At 44.2% G+C, this 14,692-nt stretch overlaps 1 protein-coding gene across 2 annotated transcripts; it reads right to left on the reverse strand.

Moving 5' to 3' along the window:
• Positions 1 to 1,070: 1,070 nt before the first annotated feature.
• On the reverse strand, positions 1,071 to 4,134 carry LOC123146019 (transcription factor SPATULA). 2 transcript variants are annotated; one of them, XM_044565584.1, is made up of 7 exons: positions 3,643 to 4,134; positions 3,399 to 3,554; positions 3,200 to 3,265; positions 2,443 to 2,769; positions 2,247 to 2,316; positions 1,989 to 2,117; positions 1,071 to 1,456 (listed from the first exon to the last, which is right to left on the reverse strand). In XM_044565584.1, exons 1-7 carry the CDS (start codon positions 3,733 to 3,735, stop codon positions 1,425 to 1,427), a joined length of 873 nt encoding a protein of 290 aa, XP_044421519.1. In that variant the 5' UTR covers positions 3,736 to 4,134; the 3' UTR covers positions 1,071 to 1,424. The 2 variants fall into 2 exon arrangements, with proteins under 2 accessions (XP_044421519.1, XP_044421518.1); XM_044565583.1 differs by having other exon boundaries at positions 1,985 to 2,117; positions 3,643 to 4,131.
• Between the last annotated feature and the right edge of the window lie 10,558 nt (positions 4,135 to 14,692).

Here is a 14,692-nt window from a genome sequence, read left to right on the forward strand (position 1 = left end):
GCTCCAACCCTCCAACCTATCATTGTCGCTAGCCACAATGGGGCACTACTCTAGAGGCGGCCGGCTTGGTGCCTATCTGGGGTCATGCATGATCACATGGTGGCGATATAACGATGTGGCATAGGCCTTCTCGTTTTCCCACGTGTCAATGGTGCCCTATGACTTCATCTAGATAAGTGGCGCCATGTGTAATTAATAGAGTCCCTATCGTGTTCGATGATGAGTAGAGACTCATCTTGTAAAGCCAAGGATTACCAATGTAACCCGGTCTTTAATCCGGGCCTTGTGTTTGCATGGGTGCAAGAAGTTATGATGGAGGCATGCTTCGTGGATACTGTATGATACCCCGAGCGTTGCATCTGAAGTTGGTTGCAATATACTTTCATGATATTTAATTTTGTTTGAGGGTCTGATATTTAATTATTTGGAACATAATACTTGGATGAATAATATGAGAACTCAAGTAAAATTTAAAATAAATATGATTTTCGTATTTATAGAGATGAGCCTTTTCCCATGTGTGTTTGCATGTTTAAGTGGTTCTTTTCCATACATGTTTTCATGATGGCGTGGCATGTGTGCATGTTGAGAAAAAATAGGTTAGTGGAGGCTAACTAGGAAAATACCCTGATACACCTGGTGGTAGATGAACCTGATAAAAAAGTCCAGATTTATTTAGCAATTCAGGAAAAAGTAAAAAATCTCCAAAAAAAATCAAACATACTTGACCTACCGTTGTACTCGTATAAAAAGTTCGACAAAGAAAAAACTCCCGTAAAATATCTGAGCAAAAAAACAAAATTTTCAGGACAATATAGAGTGAATAGGGGTACCTCTATTACAGCGCTGATTTTGTTTTTTCAATAACAATACCACAAAATTCATTTCTTTGCAAAAAAAAAGCAAGTGTAACGCTTGAGCAAGTTTGTTGCCAAAAGAATTCATGATTTTTCGACCATTTATGCTATTGAGACGGTGACTAAAACACCGCTTCATATTTTGGAAGAAAATAAGTGGTCTGGCATTTGCGGCTGAGAGGTTTAACCTTCATTTTCAAAATAAAATAGAAGGGAAAAAAGAAAAGAGTTTCAAGTTACTAATTACCGGTAGCACAGGCACTTACAAGGATTCATACTAGTAGCTGGTTTCAGTTCATTGCGGTTTGGAGAAGGCGTTCACGCTACATATTCACATGATCAGCATTTCTTGATTTCATATCAAGAATGCAGTCTGGCTGATATATAATATAACTGCTACTGCTAGCATTAGACAAGTTGCATCTGATGAAGACCATTACTATCTTGGCGATCACCATTTACTATCCTAGTGCATGTCTGCCTAAATGGAGCACCCCAATGGGCAAATGTTCCAGAGATTCCAAGTCATCTGTCCATTTTGATCGCGAAGTTACTTCGATTCCGCCCTCAGACCCGAGTCAGCATTACCGTTTCCAAATCTGTCAAGGATCGTGAAGAGAACTGTTAGTTCCTTTAATCAATATACGAAACATATCACAAGCTAAGTTGATCAGAGAGAAATGATACCATATTAACGGTTCATATAATTTCATAAGCCTAGAGTAGACTGTTAGTGGAAGTGGTGGCTACCAGATAGCTTAACTGCGGTCACATAACAAGTTTAGGGGCTGGGATAACCCAAAATAAAGGTTACTAGTAGATCAAAATCAGTGACTCCAACCTATTTTTTTAGGAGTCTGAAAACAGGTGCATACAATGCATTCTCTGAGTTCTCTAAAATATCTATCTTGAGCCAAGAAATCTTGCTGTTAGCGTTGGTACTGAAAGTACAGGTTACAGCAGGTAGTTAGATCATACTTTCAAGTCCTCAGATTCCTTAACTCCGTAAAAAAATGCTTGCAACAGAAAATAGCAATATGACTAACCAAAAAAAGACCCTCTCCCAAGTTAAAATAAAAACAATTCTCTCCCGCCATGAATGTGTACATGCCAGAGTGAAGAATTACCTACGCAAGTGAGGCGCAAACAGAACGCTTTCCGGATTGTTTGGCGTCATGTCTTGTGATTGATTTTTCCAGATTGAACATGCATCGAAATGACCAGCCCTCGCTGCAGGTGTTTCCTGCTTCATCTCATGTCCTATTGGAGAAACATAGAGGAATGCCAGAAAGAAGACAAGTATCTTCACCAATTCATCAAAATGCTAAAGATGATACTAGAGGTGAAGTGCTAACTTCTAGTTATTTGAAACTTATTACGACCCCTAACCTGGCACAGAGGTGGTCTCTTGAGTTGAACTTAGCCGATGCTTTAGCATTGCCTCCTCTTGAAAGATCATCTGGCATGGATAAGAAAACAAGTGAAACACCATATACGGGAAGTACTGACAGTTTGCTGTTCTGCATTTGCAGAGGAAGGGTGGCTTCATCGCAAGCTTATGCTCTGCACTCAACAGAACAGTTACCTCGGCCGGTAAGGTCAACTGAAGGGATCGAAGGGGGGACCCCTGCGATGGCCCGAGAAGGAACGGAGGCTCTCGAGTGGTCGTGCACGGAACACTTGATAACACAAGAGGTTCGTGACGCGGTCGGTCCTGATTCGGAGGACCATACAAATGTCGAGTCCCTGACATTGCTCCTAAAAAATGATTCATAGGCAGCATGGATGATGGATGGTTTGATGATGCGTCGACGCGGTTAAGTGCGGCGCACATTTGCGATGTTGGCAGTTGGTCAGGTGCTCCTGGTAAGTTCACCGAGGGGCGATACATGCCATTCCTCATGGACAGCATCTGGAACAGAGTCATAGCAATCAAAACACAAATCGAAATGCGATGAACCATTGCGACCGAACACAAATTGAAATGCAGAAATGGGGTATGATGCATTGGTGCTTTCCCTAGTCCATAGAGACGCAGAAATGGGCAGCTACTTGATTATCACAGCACAACAATAAGACTGAAAACCGATGTTTCGTTTTCATACAGTCAAGGGCAAAACAAATAATTCCTTGTGCAACCTACTGACGCAACAGCCTAGCTAAATCAACATGTCTTGTCCAGTTTCCTGTTTTTTGTTGTTGTTGTTGCCCAATTAAGGGTTTTAAACCTAGGCAAATATTCACATTTTCGTTCAGCACTGTTGACCAGCACAGCACATATGATTTTTCAGGCGATGACAATGACACAGCATAAACTTTTCTGTTGAGAAAATTTTGCTGACCTGCACTTGGAGCTGGAGGTGCTTGAGGTACTCGATGGCGTCGTCCAGCATGGAGGCCTTGTCCGTCTGCAGCAGCAGCAGCCGGTGCCGGCGACGGCCATACAGCATCACCTCAGTTAGCTTCCAGCAAAAAAAAACAGAGAGGAGGGAACAGCAGCATGGTAGCAGTATGATTCTTGGGTGTGATGCACGGACGGACCTTGCTGGAGTTGGGCACGAGGCTCTGGAGCGCCTTCATCTTCTCGTTGATCTTGCACCGCCGCCTCTTCTCGGAGAGGTTGTGCACCTCGGCGGCGCGGGCCCTCTTGCCGCGCGGCCTCCCCGCCGGCTCCGACTCCGACGACCCCAGCGCCTCCTGCAATCCAAGTCCGCAGCCGGTTACCGCGCCTAGCAAGCAAGCAAGCGATTCCGGCGGCGGCCACCCACCCACGCACTGCACTGACCTCGCTGTCGCCGCGGTCCGCGGGAACAAACCCCATGCCGTCCTGGTGGTGGTGGTGGCGCATGATGAAGTCCAGGTGCTCCTGGTCCATCATGGCGCGCTGACGACCGCCGGAGCGCCGCACTGGTGACCAGGAGAGGAGGAGAGCTCGCCACCAGCCGGAAGACGACTGGTCGCCCGCCGCTGCCAGAACCGAGAAGGAGCCAAGAAAAGGAGCCCCAGCAACTGGTCGGCGCCGCTGCTCACGAGGAGGAGGGAGAGCCCATGCCGCGACCGACCGCGACCGCACGGGCGTGCTCTGGCGCGCTTTTCCTCGGGACTCCGGGCCGTGGAAAAGCTGCAGCTGCAGAGAGCTTGCCTTTGAGGTCCTTTCTTTTCACGCAGGCTCCGGGCTTCCTCCTCCACCTCGGTTCCCTCCCCGTCCCCCTCCCCCACAGCTCTCTCTCTCTCTCTCTTTCTCTTTCTCGAGGACCAGGACGGGGACGAGGAGGGACATCGCAACTCGCAGGCGCATTGATGGAGGTCGTTTGCTTGCTGGGTTCGGCTGCCGCGTCGCCCGTCCGTCCGCGTACGCTGCATCATCGCGCCGCATTTACGCGGGGGCCATCAATGGCGTGCCGTGCTCGGCTCAGCGCGCAACAGTCTCGCCTCGTGACCTCGGCCGCGGATTGCACGAGAGAGAGAGAGAGGATCTATCGCGGGCGTGCGTACGTGCATGTCAGTCCTGCGCTGCGCTGCTCGGGGGCACTGTGGCCTCGGCCAGCCGTCAGCGTACCCGCCTTCCGCGTACTGTGCCGTCGGTGCTGCGACGTGACGTGTTTTCCATCCACCAGGACCGGTTCGATCTGCGCCAGCATTTCGGATTTACCGTGGGCTCTCGGGGTAAATTTGGTTCGACCCAAAGTAAAATAAGAGCATCTCCCACGGCAACCCGAAAAAAAAATCCTCTCGCATCAATTCACGGACACAGGAGACCAGTTCATGTACACGGAGGCGGGAGGACGTCTTCCAACCGTAGCCGCGTACATCTAATCTTCCTTATTTTTTTTCCAAGTCCGCATGCATGCAAACGGTACACATGTTCAAGTACCCGCATGCAACACAAGTTCGAATTTTAAAAAGTTCAAATATTACATCCCAACATTGTTGTCCCCTTCACCGCCCACTGATGCTCAATCAAATATTCCTTCAGCTGCTCGTGAGTTGGTTGATGCCGAATTTGTTGATGCATTTCAATAAACTCCTCAAATGTGGCCGGATTCTGGTCCGGAAGTTGGATAGGATCACCCATGTTCTTAAATTCCAGAGCTACGGCGGCATCGTCACCCTCATCCTCGACGATCATGTTGTGCATGATCACACAACATGGCATCACCTCCCACAAGGTCTATGGATCTTATTGTTATGCAGCTCCACGAACAACTGCAAAACGGACCTGAAGAACTCCAAATGCCCTCTCGACATCCTTTCTAGCTGCTTCTTGTCTTTGGGACAAACAATCGAAGACAGTCTTGCGCATCCGAAAACACCGGCGAAAATGGTCAGTGAATAGAGCATCAGAGGCAAAGTAGTCGGCCATCAGTGTCAAATGGCGCGCGCCTTGTCGCGGTTGAGCACTCGATGACCCTTGATCGAGCCCTTGAAATTGAGAACATGCTCCTCCGCACGCTCCGCGTCTTCAAGGACCGCTAGCATCATCAACGTCTCATTGGAGTACTCCTCCTTGTCCGGCGAGCCGTCGGATGACTCAACATACTGCTCATATATGTACTTCAAATCGGAATCCATTATACAAAGAAGAAGGGACAACTGTTTTCAGCTCCGACGATTCATCGAACAGTTGTCGGGCACGGTAGAGGATGGTACCTGGCGGGGCGGTCGGAGGACAGGGGTTTAACGGAGACGGAGGAGAAGCGGCGGGGAGCCCTGCTGGATCGCCGGAGGTGACGGAAATGCAAATTTCTGGCAGGGGTGTGGCGTGGTGGCCGAGGTGGTGGAGCGGCGGCGATGGCAAGAAAGAAAGAAGGAAGGAGAGAAAATGGGGAGGATGGAGTCGCGAGATCGGGGAAGGGTTTTGAGTGGGTCTGGGGTGTCGGATTCGTACGTTTCGCGTGTCTGAACTCCTGCAAAGCTCCTCAACTTTTGTCTCCGTTTTATGAGAGAAATCACATCCGAACCGGTCCGCGGACCGATACAGGTCGGCGTTGGATGACTTCGACGGTCCGGACGGTTGCGGGTCCACTTGGAGATGGCCTTAGAAAGGATTGCGAGGCACCGGGAACGAGTACACACTAGCGTGAGAAGGCATTGGCGCTTGGACTCCTTCTGAAAGAATTCATAGGAAGGTCCATAGTTTTACACATGGGGGTTTACGTCGATGGTGTTACAAAACTAAAAGCAGCGACTATGCTGCTCCGGGGTCAGACAGGCCATCCAGGTTAAAGCTCCAGACTGTACATTAATTCACGTCCATACGGTCATACGCCACTGCATGCGCCGGCCGGCTCCATCGATCTCTACCAATACTATGTTGCACATACACATGCAGTGAAATTTGGAGCACGAGTTTTGCAAAGCTCCCATCAAGTCTCAAGAGCACAGCTGACCTGAAAATGAACCTGCTGTCAAGCCTGCTTCAACCTGAAAATGTAGCGCCAAGCATTTGCATTCTCGAGCTCAGGAAACAGTAGAGTCCATGGAACCTACAGGCCCCCGTTCCATTACTAGAATGAAACATTATAAGTATTTAGCATCTACAGTGCTGTCGACACACGCCCTCCCAGCAGAGGGAACTGCTAATCCAGTATCAAAAACGATTGCACGCCATCAGCCAGCAGTATTGCTAGCTAATGCAGTATCAAAAGCAATTCATAGGAGTATCCAGATCATGGGTTTGAATTCTTCATGTTCCTACACTACTAGTCTAGCAGAACCACCATGCTTGCAACTAACAAGATCAAGAACTTCAAATCAAAGTCAGCAAAAATTACAAGTACAACGATATTAAATAATCATACTAAAACATAAGTAATGTAGGTACTAAAGAGAAAAACGTACAGTTCAAAATGCTAATGCGCTAATCTTCTTCATACCAAAGAACACTGAAGAGTCTCGCCATGCATGAAGCGAATTCAGGGACGAAAAGTACAGTTCCTAACCGTGCTACACTAGTTTGGTTGGTTACTCAAACTCAAGGAACAGCTTGTCGTGGCGACGGCAGATGTCAATCGAGGAAAAATAAGAATGTCCTGGAATGGGGCTGGGCTGGGCGTTGAAGTTCTAACTACACTAGCTCTCAAACAGGATGGGCGTAGCCCAGAAGACGATTAGAACTTGATAGTAATCCCTACTACTACAACTGCATCGCATGCTTTACTGAAAAAACATACTGCATGCAGTAGCAAACGATCAGAGCAGCTTTTCAACTTAATTACTCTTCTTAACTGCTTTGCGACACAATCCCAGGTGCTTTCTTGCAAGAGAAAAGTTGCTGAGAAAACAATGGAACATGGCTGGCATCTTTTTCATAGAAACATGCCCGGCAATTAGTAAATGACCATGACAAACCTTCTTGTGCTTACCACTACAGGTTTTGTACAGAATCAACATCTCATGAAACATTGATTCTTACAATGGTTAGCAGCTGAAGTGAAATGTTAAACATGGTTGTAAATGATGAAGTGGGATGATAAATATAATTCCAAATGATGCAACAGACAGATGTGATATTTACATGCCTAATCAGATGCTACGGTATCATGAACAAGAACGAATTGCATCAGAACATTGCATTCAAAAGTTGACTGCTGTAACCTCATCATTCAATTTAACAAATAGTGCTCCAAGCTCTTCTAAAACCAGGCGCAATTTGCTTGGTCAGGAAAGTGGAAAATCTGCCTCATTTCATCATCGGCTACAACAAAAAACAGAAACGCGTATATTTGCTAAATTTGTAGAATCATTAAGAAGACCACCTGTAGTCTCTAAGAAACAACAGGCAGGTATTATGGGACGGAGGGAGTATTTCAAACGCTGACCAGAACGACTTAGTAATTTCAGCATCAACGTGCACGGTAGCCACCTCTGCTCAAAAGGATATTCACAGTAATATGAATTCCATGCAACCATTAGCAGTTGGAGCTTCTCGATCATAACTTTGTATACATCAACAAAAAACTAGCAGACTCATAGTGGATCTCATTCAAACATATTGCAGCCACAATGGATATAGCAGCCACAATGGATATATTTATCACACACGTGTGCAGATGCCAGAGGGGGCATGCATGCAACAGATAATGGGACCTACAAGTGATGTGAGCAACTGAGGAATCACCCTGCAGGAATGGCACACAATACGTGCTGTGACAAATTGTGCAATCTACTTTCGAGAAATGGTACTCGACATGGCCCTGCACCAGATACAGAGAGAAAAGGAACTATACGTCTATAACAGGGCAATTCAATACCTAACCAGATTGCAATGCACACATGGAGAATAAATTGCGACATAAACATTTCACTCACAAGTTGACTGTAATGCAATCGCTCCATTCAATCTAACAAGCAGTGTTCCAAACTCCTCTAACAATCAGGTCAAACTGAACAAATCAAGATGATGATCAGCCACATGTAACCGTCGGCTACACAATACATAGAAAGAGGAAACTGATGTATATTGGCTAACCATTTAATATTATCGAGAAAACCACTTGATGACCTTTAAGAAGAAGAAGACATCGATAAAAAACCAAGGCAATTCTTCAGTTCAAAGAAAAACAAAGACACGAGGCAGATCAATTTGCAACTATTTCGAACTTGACCAAAACTACTTCATAATTTAAGCATCAACATGCTAGCCACTTCAGCTCAAAAGAATATTCACACAAGTGTTCATGCAAATCATTAACCAGTCAGAGCTTCTTGACTATAACTTGTATACATCAAAAAGAAACTAGCCATCTCATAGTGGAGCATTGCACCAGACACCAGTCACAGAAAAAAAGAACATGGGCTCTGCACATAAATACAAGTTTCATTTCTCGAGCATATGTTAAGATTAGACATCACATGAAGCTGTGATTCCTTTAAATGTTTAGCAGCTAAAGTGAAATGATAAATATAGTTCCAAATGATGCAACACAGAGGCAGAATTGTTTCAATAAACCAGATTCAATGGAATCATGAACAAGAATGAACTGGAACAGAACATTTCACTTGAAAGTTGACTATAATGCAATCATTCAATTTAACTAGCGCGCCGCGCTCTTATAAAAATCAGGTGCAACTTGCTAGCCAAAAAGGAGGATAATCTGCCACATTTCACCGTCGGCTAAAACAAAACACGAAATAGGAATCGAATTTGCATTTGCTAAATAATTAGTATTAAAAAGACAACTGGGTAATCTGTAGAAAAGTAAACCTCAATAAAAACTAGGTACATGTTAATTCGGGCCTCTAGATAACTGGGAAAGCGAAGGTAAGTTAATTTGGACCGTGGCTAGGTACACATTTACTCAAGAAACAGGGTACATGCTAGGTACTTCTTTTGCTAGGTACACATTTACTCAAGAAACAGGGTGAAAACCTCCTAGGAAGTACTGCTGAACAATCCTAGGAACTTTAAAGTACTGCTAGTTTTTTCTTTGTTTATTTTTCAATCTACATTTTTTTGTTTCCCACCATTTTGCATCTGATTTTTCACCTAGTATTTTCTATCTATTCTTTCCACCCAGTGTTTGAACCATTTTTCTCCCTGGTCTTCCTCCTTTTGGTTTGGTTCTGTTGTTTCTCACACATGTTTCACTGTTTTGGCTGGGTGTTCTTAACTAACTCCCAGCTTAAGTTAACCTCACCCCAGCTATCAGCTACTAAACCAATGGCCTTACTTATAGCTTTTTTCCCGTTCTTAAGCTAAGGGTACCACAGAATTGGTTAAAAGAAGCTAGCTCCGCAAAGCAAAGAATACAGTCAAGGATGCCCGCGTTGTTGCTCTGATACAAGAACTATAACTACAGTTCCACCTGCCGAAAGGGGTTCTACAGCGTCTAGATTACTTTAGATCCAGATTTTTTTGGCAGTGTGATAACGAAACCAAGAAATATAGACTGGCTAGGTGGAGCGTATTATGCGGACCTAAAAGCCAAGGGGGCCTGGGAATCCAAGACCTTGAGATTAAAAATATCGCTCTTCTCAGCAAGTGGGTCTATAAATTACTCACTGAGAATGGAGTATGGCAGGAAATCATTCGCAACAAGTATGTGGGATCCAATTCCATTTCTCAAATTCATTGGAAACCTGGGGATTCACATTTTTGGAGTGGTGTCATGAAGGCCAAGGAATTCTTCTTCCAATCTGGGACCTTCTTGGTTAGGGACGGTGCTCAGGTTCGTTTCTGGGAAGATACCTGGCTAGGGAACACTCCCCTAATGGTGCAATATCCGAGCTTGTACCGGATCGTCAAACATAAATTTGTCACGATCAAACAAGTATTAGGACAGGAAAACCCCGATATTTCTTTCCGTAGGGATCTTTTGGGCACTCGTCTGACAGCATAGAATGAATTACTCACTCGCCTGGAGGACATTCAACTGTCAGATGATCCGGACACTTTTCGATGGAACTTGCATCAGAATGGCAAATTTTCGGTCAAATCCATGTATGATGCAATGGTTCATTGTGATGTTCCTGTAGATAACAGGAAATTGTGGAAGCTAAAAATTCCCCTAAGAGTGAAGATTTTCCTCTGGTTTCTTAACAAAGGAGTCATCCTAACTAGAGATAATCTGGCACGACGAAACTGGCATGGTTCCAAGACATGTGTCTTTTGCCAACATGACGAGTCTATCAAACACCTATTTTTTGAGTGCAAGTTCGCTCGGGCAGTTTGGGCTATGGTCCAAGTAGCTTCGAATTTATACCCACCACGTAGTGCACGGAATATGTTCGGCAACTGGTTGCAGGGTATAGAGAAACAATTTTCTGCACATATTCTTGTGGGAGCGGCGGCCTTATGCTGGGCAATGTGGCTTACCAGGAATGATGTGGTTTTTAACAATAAATGTGTCTCATCTCCTATGCAGGTTATTCATGTTTGTACACGATGGCTCCGTACTTGGTCTATCCTGCAGAAGCCGGAAGACAGGGACATTTTTATGATGGCGTCTACACGGCTGGAGCGTACGGCCAGGGAGGTTTTCTACCCCCATGGATGGCGGTGTGATTTACGGATAGGATCTACCACTCCTTAGGCTGGACATGATTTATTGCTTGGCACTGTATCAAATTATTTTATTTTTAGGGTGCTTTGGAATTTTTGGCTGTGTGCATCTAGCTATGCAGAGGCCGGGCTTTCTTTCGATATGATTGTATCACCTCGATATATCTATTCAATGAAATGTCCTTTATCGAAAAAAAACTACAGTTTCAGTTGTTCACTGGTTTCAGATCACGAGTGTTAAACTTGTATACTGAATCAACATTGAAACTGTAACCACACTCCAAAGAATTTCTCCACTATTTATAATATCTTAGTAGCCTACAACTAATGTGAATAGCTAAGGAATTACCCTGCAGGAATGGCACATCATATGATCTTCAGGAATGTGAATTGCGCTTTGACATTGAATGAATGCTCTCAAACGACAAAGAGGGAGCTCTCAAGGTAGGAACACAAGCAAAGAAGCTCATAGCTTGGTTAAATTTTCAGTTTCTCTTAGCCAGGGTCGTCACTTGTGACTAGGCTATCCACATGACCCTTTTTGTATTCCTTTGAACTTCCCAAGTAATCAATAAAGTGTCCTTCACCCAAAAAAAACAGTTATTATTTCTTTTTACTATTATTATTATTATTATTATTATTATTATTATTATTATTATTATTATTTCTTTTGGTCTTCTAAAAAAATTATTATTTCTTTTGGAATTACAGCTTTTTATTGTAAGTTTTTTTGTGACTTCTTATTATAAGTTTGTTTACTAGCTCTATCACACATAATGGATTTTGTCAATAGTAAGAATCGTGTGTGAGCACTAAGTGCTAATAACGTAAAAGAAAAAAACTAGCCATCTAAAATAGGATGCGTGTCCCCGCAAAAAAAGAGAGGATGTGTGTATGTAATGGTTAGCTAATATGTATAACCATCTCTATTTTTTTTGCGGGTAGGCTAATATAACCATCTCTATTTTGTGTAAGTCTTGTTAGAGTTTTCTTTTTTGCGAGATAAGTCTTGTTAGAGTTTATGTCAATTCATAATTTTTCTCTTTACTTTCAGAAATTATGTGTTGCATTTGCATATTGTCCTAGCAATTATAGTTCTTTAAAAAAATCACATGGACGTTTAACCCTGGTGTGATAAACTCATGTATTCGTACCTAAATGGAGATGGGAGATAAGTAAGTTGTGAGTTATGGATAACGAAGAGTTGCTTACAAAGTTATGTGAATAGATTTTCAAAAAAAGAGTTATGTGAATAACAAATCGGTTCGACCTAGTGGTTCCGTTAAACATTTTGCCATGCATGAATCGAAACTTCTAGATGTGCTCTTGTCACTTGGATTCTCTTTCATACGTATATGCTTATGACCTGGCTCTTGAAGAGTGTAATCATTTTATTTCTCATGTCGTTTGTGTACAGCAGTGGGTCACGTGAGAGAATTAAACTGTTTTGTGACACTATTAGAGAATTAAACTCGTTTGTGTACAATAGGAAGGAGAAGATCAGCTTCTCTTCTTTGGTTCGTTTGGTTGCAAGTAGTGATCGATGATTCCCACGGGACTTAGCCCACACACTTAACACCACTCGTTCGGCTCGCAGGTCACTCACCACACACACGCGCGCTGGTGGGCCTCCCTTGTCAGGGTTCCGTACTCTCTCTCTCTCTCTCTCTCTCTCCACCCTGCTCACTATCACGTGGGCCCGTTGCGTCAGTGTCCTCGTTGCGGCTGTGGCACATGGTAGTAGTCGTGCCATTCTCCCCTCCTTGTAAGCCGCCTTTCCCCCAAGGCGACATTGTGGGAAATGTCTGTTGTAGTTGCTTGGGATCCTCCCAGGTCACCAGCGATGCAGGGAGGTCCTCCCACTGCACAAAGATGCGAGGCTGCGATACGCCTTGTTTGCTGGTCCAAGACACGGGCCAGAGTGTGTTCAGCCTGTAGAAAAGCGTTAGTAGGTGGCAGATAGGCGCTTACCGGCACGGTGGCGCCCACTACACGCTTGAGCAGAAAAACATGAACCACAAGATGTATCCTGCTAGTTGCTGGCAGATTCAGACGGTATGTCCCTCCAATCTTGGTTTGAACTGTGTACTATCTGTAGTACCTGAATGCAAGCTTCTGAAACGGACGTCGGGCCACGAAAGTCTGAATGGACGGTTGTAGTTTGAGTAACACCGCATCACTAACTTCAAAAGATATGTTGGTGTGATATTTATCAGCTTGAGCCTTCACGTGTCTTGGGCGTTCTTCAGCTGCTACTGCAAATGTTCCATCAGAAATTCTCGCTCTTTGAGCCATGATGCTAGGTCTGGCAAAGTGGCATCTTCCACTTGGGAAATGCCAAACTCTCTTAACAAATGCACATAGATTACCTCGAATGGGGTCCGTCGAAGAGCCAAGTGGAAGTAGGTGTTATACCAGTATTTAGCTAAGGCCAACCATTTAGCCGAATTCCGTGGACACGAGTGCACTGAGCAGCGCAAGTATGTCTCGAGACACTGATTGACTCTCTCTGTATGTCCGTCCGTTTGCGGATTATAGGAAGAGCTCATGTTCAACTCGGTATGACACATGTGGAATAGTTTCTGCCACACTTGGCTGGTAAAGATGCGATCTCGGTCTGATATGATACCTAATGGCAACCCATGTAATTTATAAATCTCCTGCATGAACACCTTGGCCACATCAAGTGCCGTGAAGGGGCGAGTAAGGGGAATAAGGTGTGGGTACTTGGAGTAAGGGAATAATGACAATTGATTAAGGATCAACACAAAATAACTCTTTTGCATTTTTTGAGACAATCCTACTAAGATTTATTGATTCAAAAATTTCATGGGTACAGTAACCGGATCATGAGGCTTGCCAAGCCAAACATGGCGTCTGACGCTTAACGAAAGAGAACATTTAGCAAGATTGTAAGCTTTGAAGTTAAAATTCCTCAAATCATGGATGAAAGAGCATCGAGAATAATTTGATGACCATTCCTTAATCTCCTTGATGATGGCCCTATACCTCCCAAGCGAGCCTTCTTTGATATCATCAACCACATTCTTGTAGTCCATGATGACCCACAAGTATAGGGGATCTATCGTAGTCCTTTCGATAAGTAAGAGTGTCGAACCCAACGAGGAGCAGAAGGAAATGATAAGCGGTTTTTAGCAAGGTATTCTTTGCAAGCACTGAAATTATAGGTAACAGATAGTTTTGTGATAAGATAATTTGTAACGAGCAACAAGTAACAAAAGTAAATAAAGTGCAGCAAGGTGACCCAATCCTTTTTGTAGCAAAGGACAAGCCTGGACAATTTTTTTATAACAGATAGAGGAAAGCGCTCCCGAGGACACATGAGAATTATCGTCAAGCTAGTTTTCATCACGTTCATATGATTCGCGTTCGGTACTTTGATAATTTGATATGTGGGTGGACCGGTGCTTGGGTGCTGCCCTTACTTGGACAAGCATCCCACTTATGATTAACTCCTATTGCAAGCATCCGCAACTACAAAAGAAGTATTAAGGTAAACCTAACCATAGCATGAAACATATGGATCCAAATCAGCCCCTTACGAAGCAACGCATAAACTAGGGTTTAAGCTTCTGTCACTCTAGCAACCCATCATCTACTTATTACTTCCCAGTGCCTTCCTCTAGGCCCAAATAATGGTGAAGTGTCATGTAGTCGACGTTCACATGACACCACTAGAGGAGAGACAACATACATCTGATCAAAATATCGAACGAATACCAAATTCACATGACTACTAATAGCAAGACTTCTCCCATGTCCTTAGGAACAAACGTAACTACTCACAAAGCATATTCATGTTCATAATCAG

Source organism: Triticum aestivum, chromosome 6D (genome assembly GCF_018294505.1).
Source record: "Triticum aestivum cultivar Chinese Spring chromosome 6D, IWGSC CS RefSeq v2.1, whole genome shotgun sequence".
Lineage (NCBI taxonomy): Eukaryota > Viridiplantae > Streptophyta > Magnoliopsida > Poales > Poaceae > Triticum > Triticum aestivum.

Coding starts and splice junctions, on each gene's coding strand:
- LOC123146019 (XM_044565583.1), bottom strand. CDS start 3,735: ATGATGGACCAGGAGCACCTGGACTTCATCATGCGCCACCACCACCAC. Junction 2,118..2,246: donor AGAGACCACCTCTGTGCCAG/GTTAGGGGTCGT, acceptor TTTCTCCAATAG/GACATGAGATGAAGCAGGAA. Junction 1,457..1,984: donor TTTGCGCCTCACTTGCGTAG/GTAATTCTTCAC, acceptor GATCCTTGACAG/ATTTGGAAACGGTAATGCTG.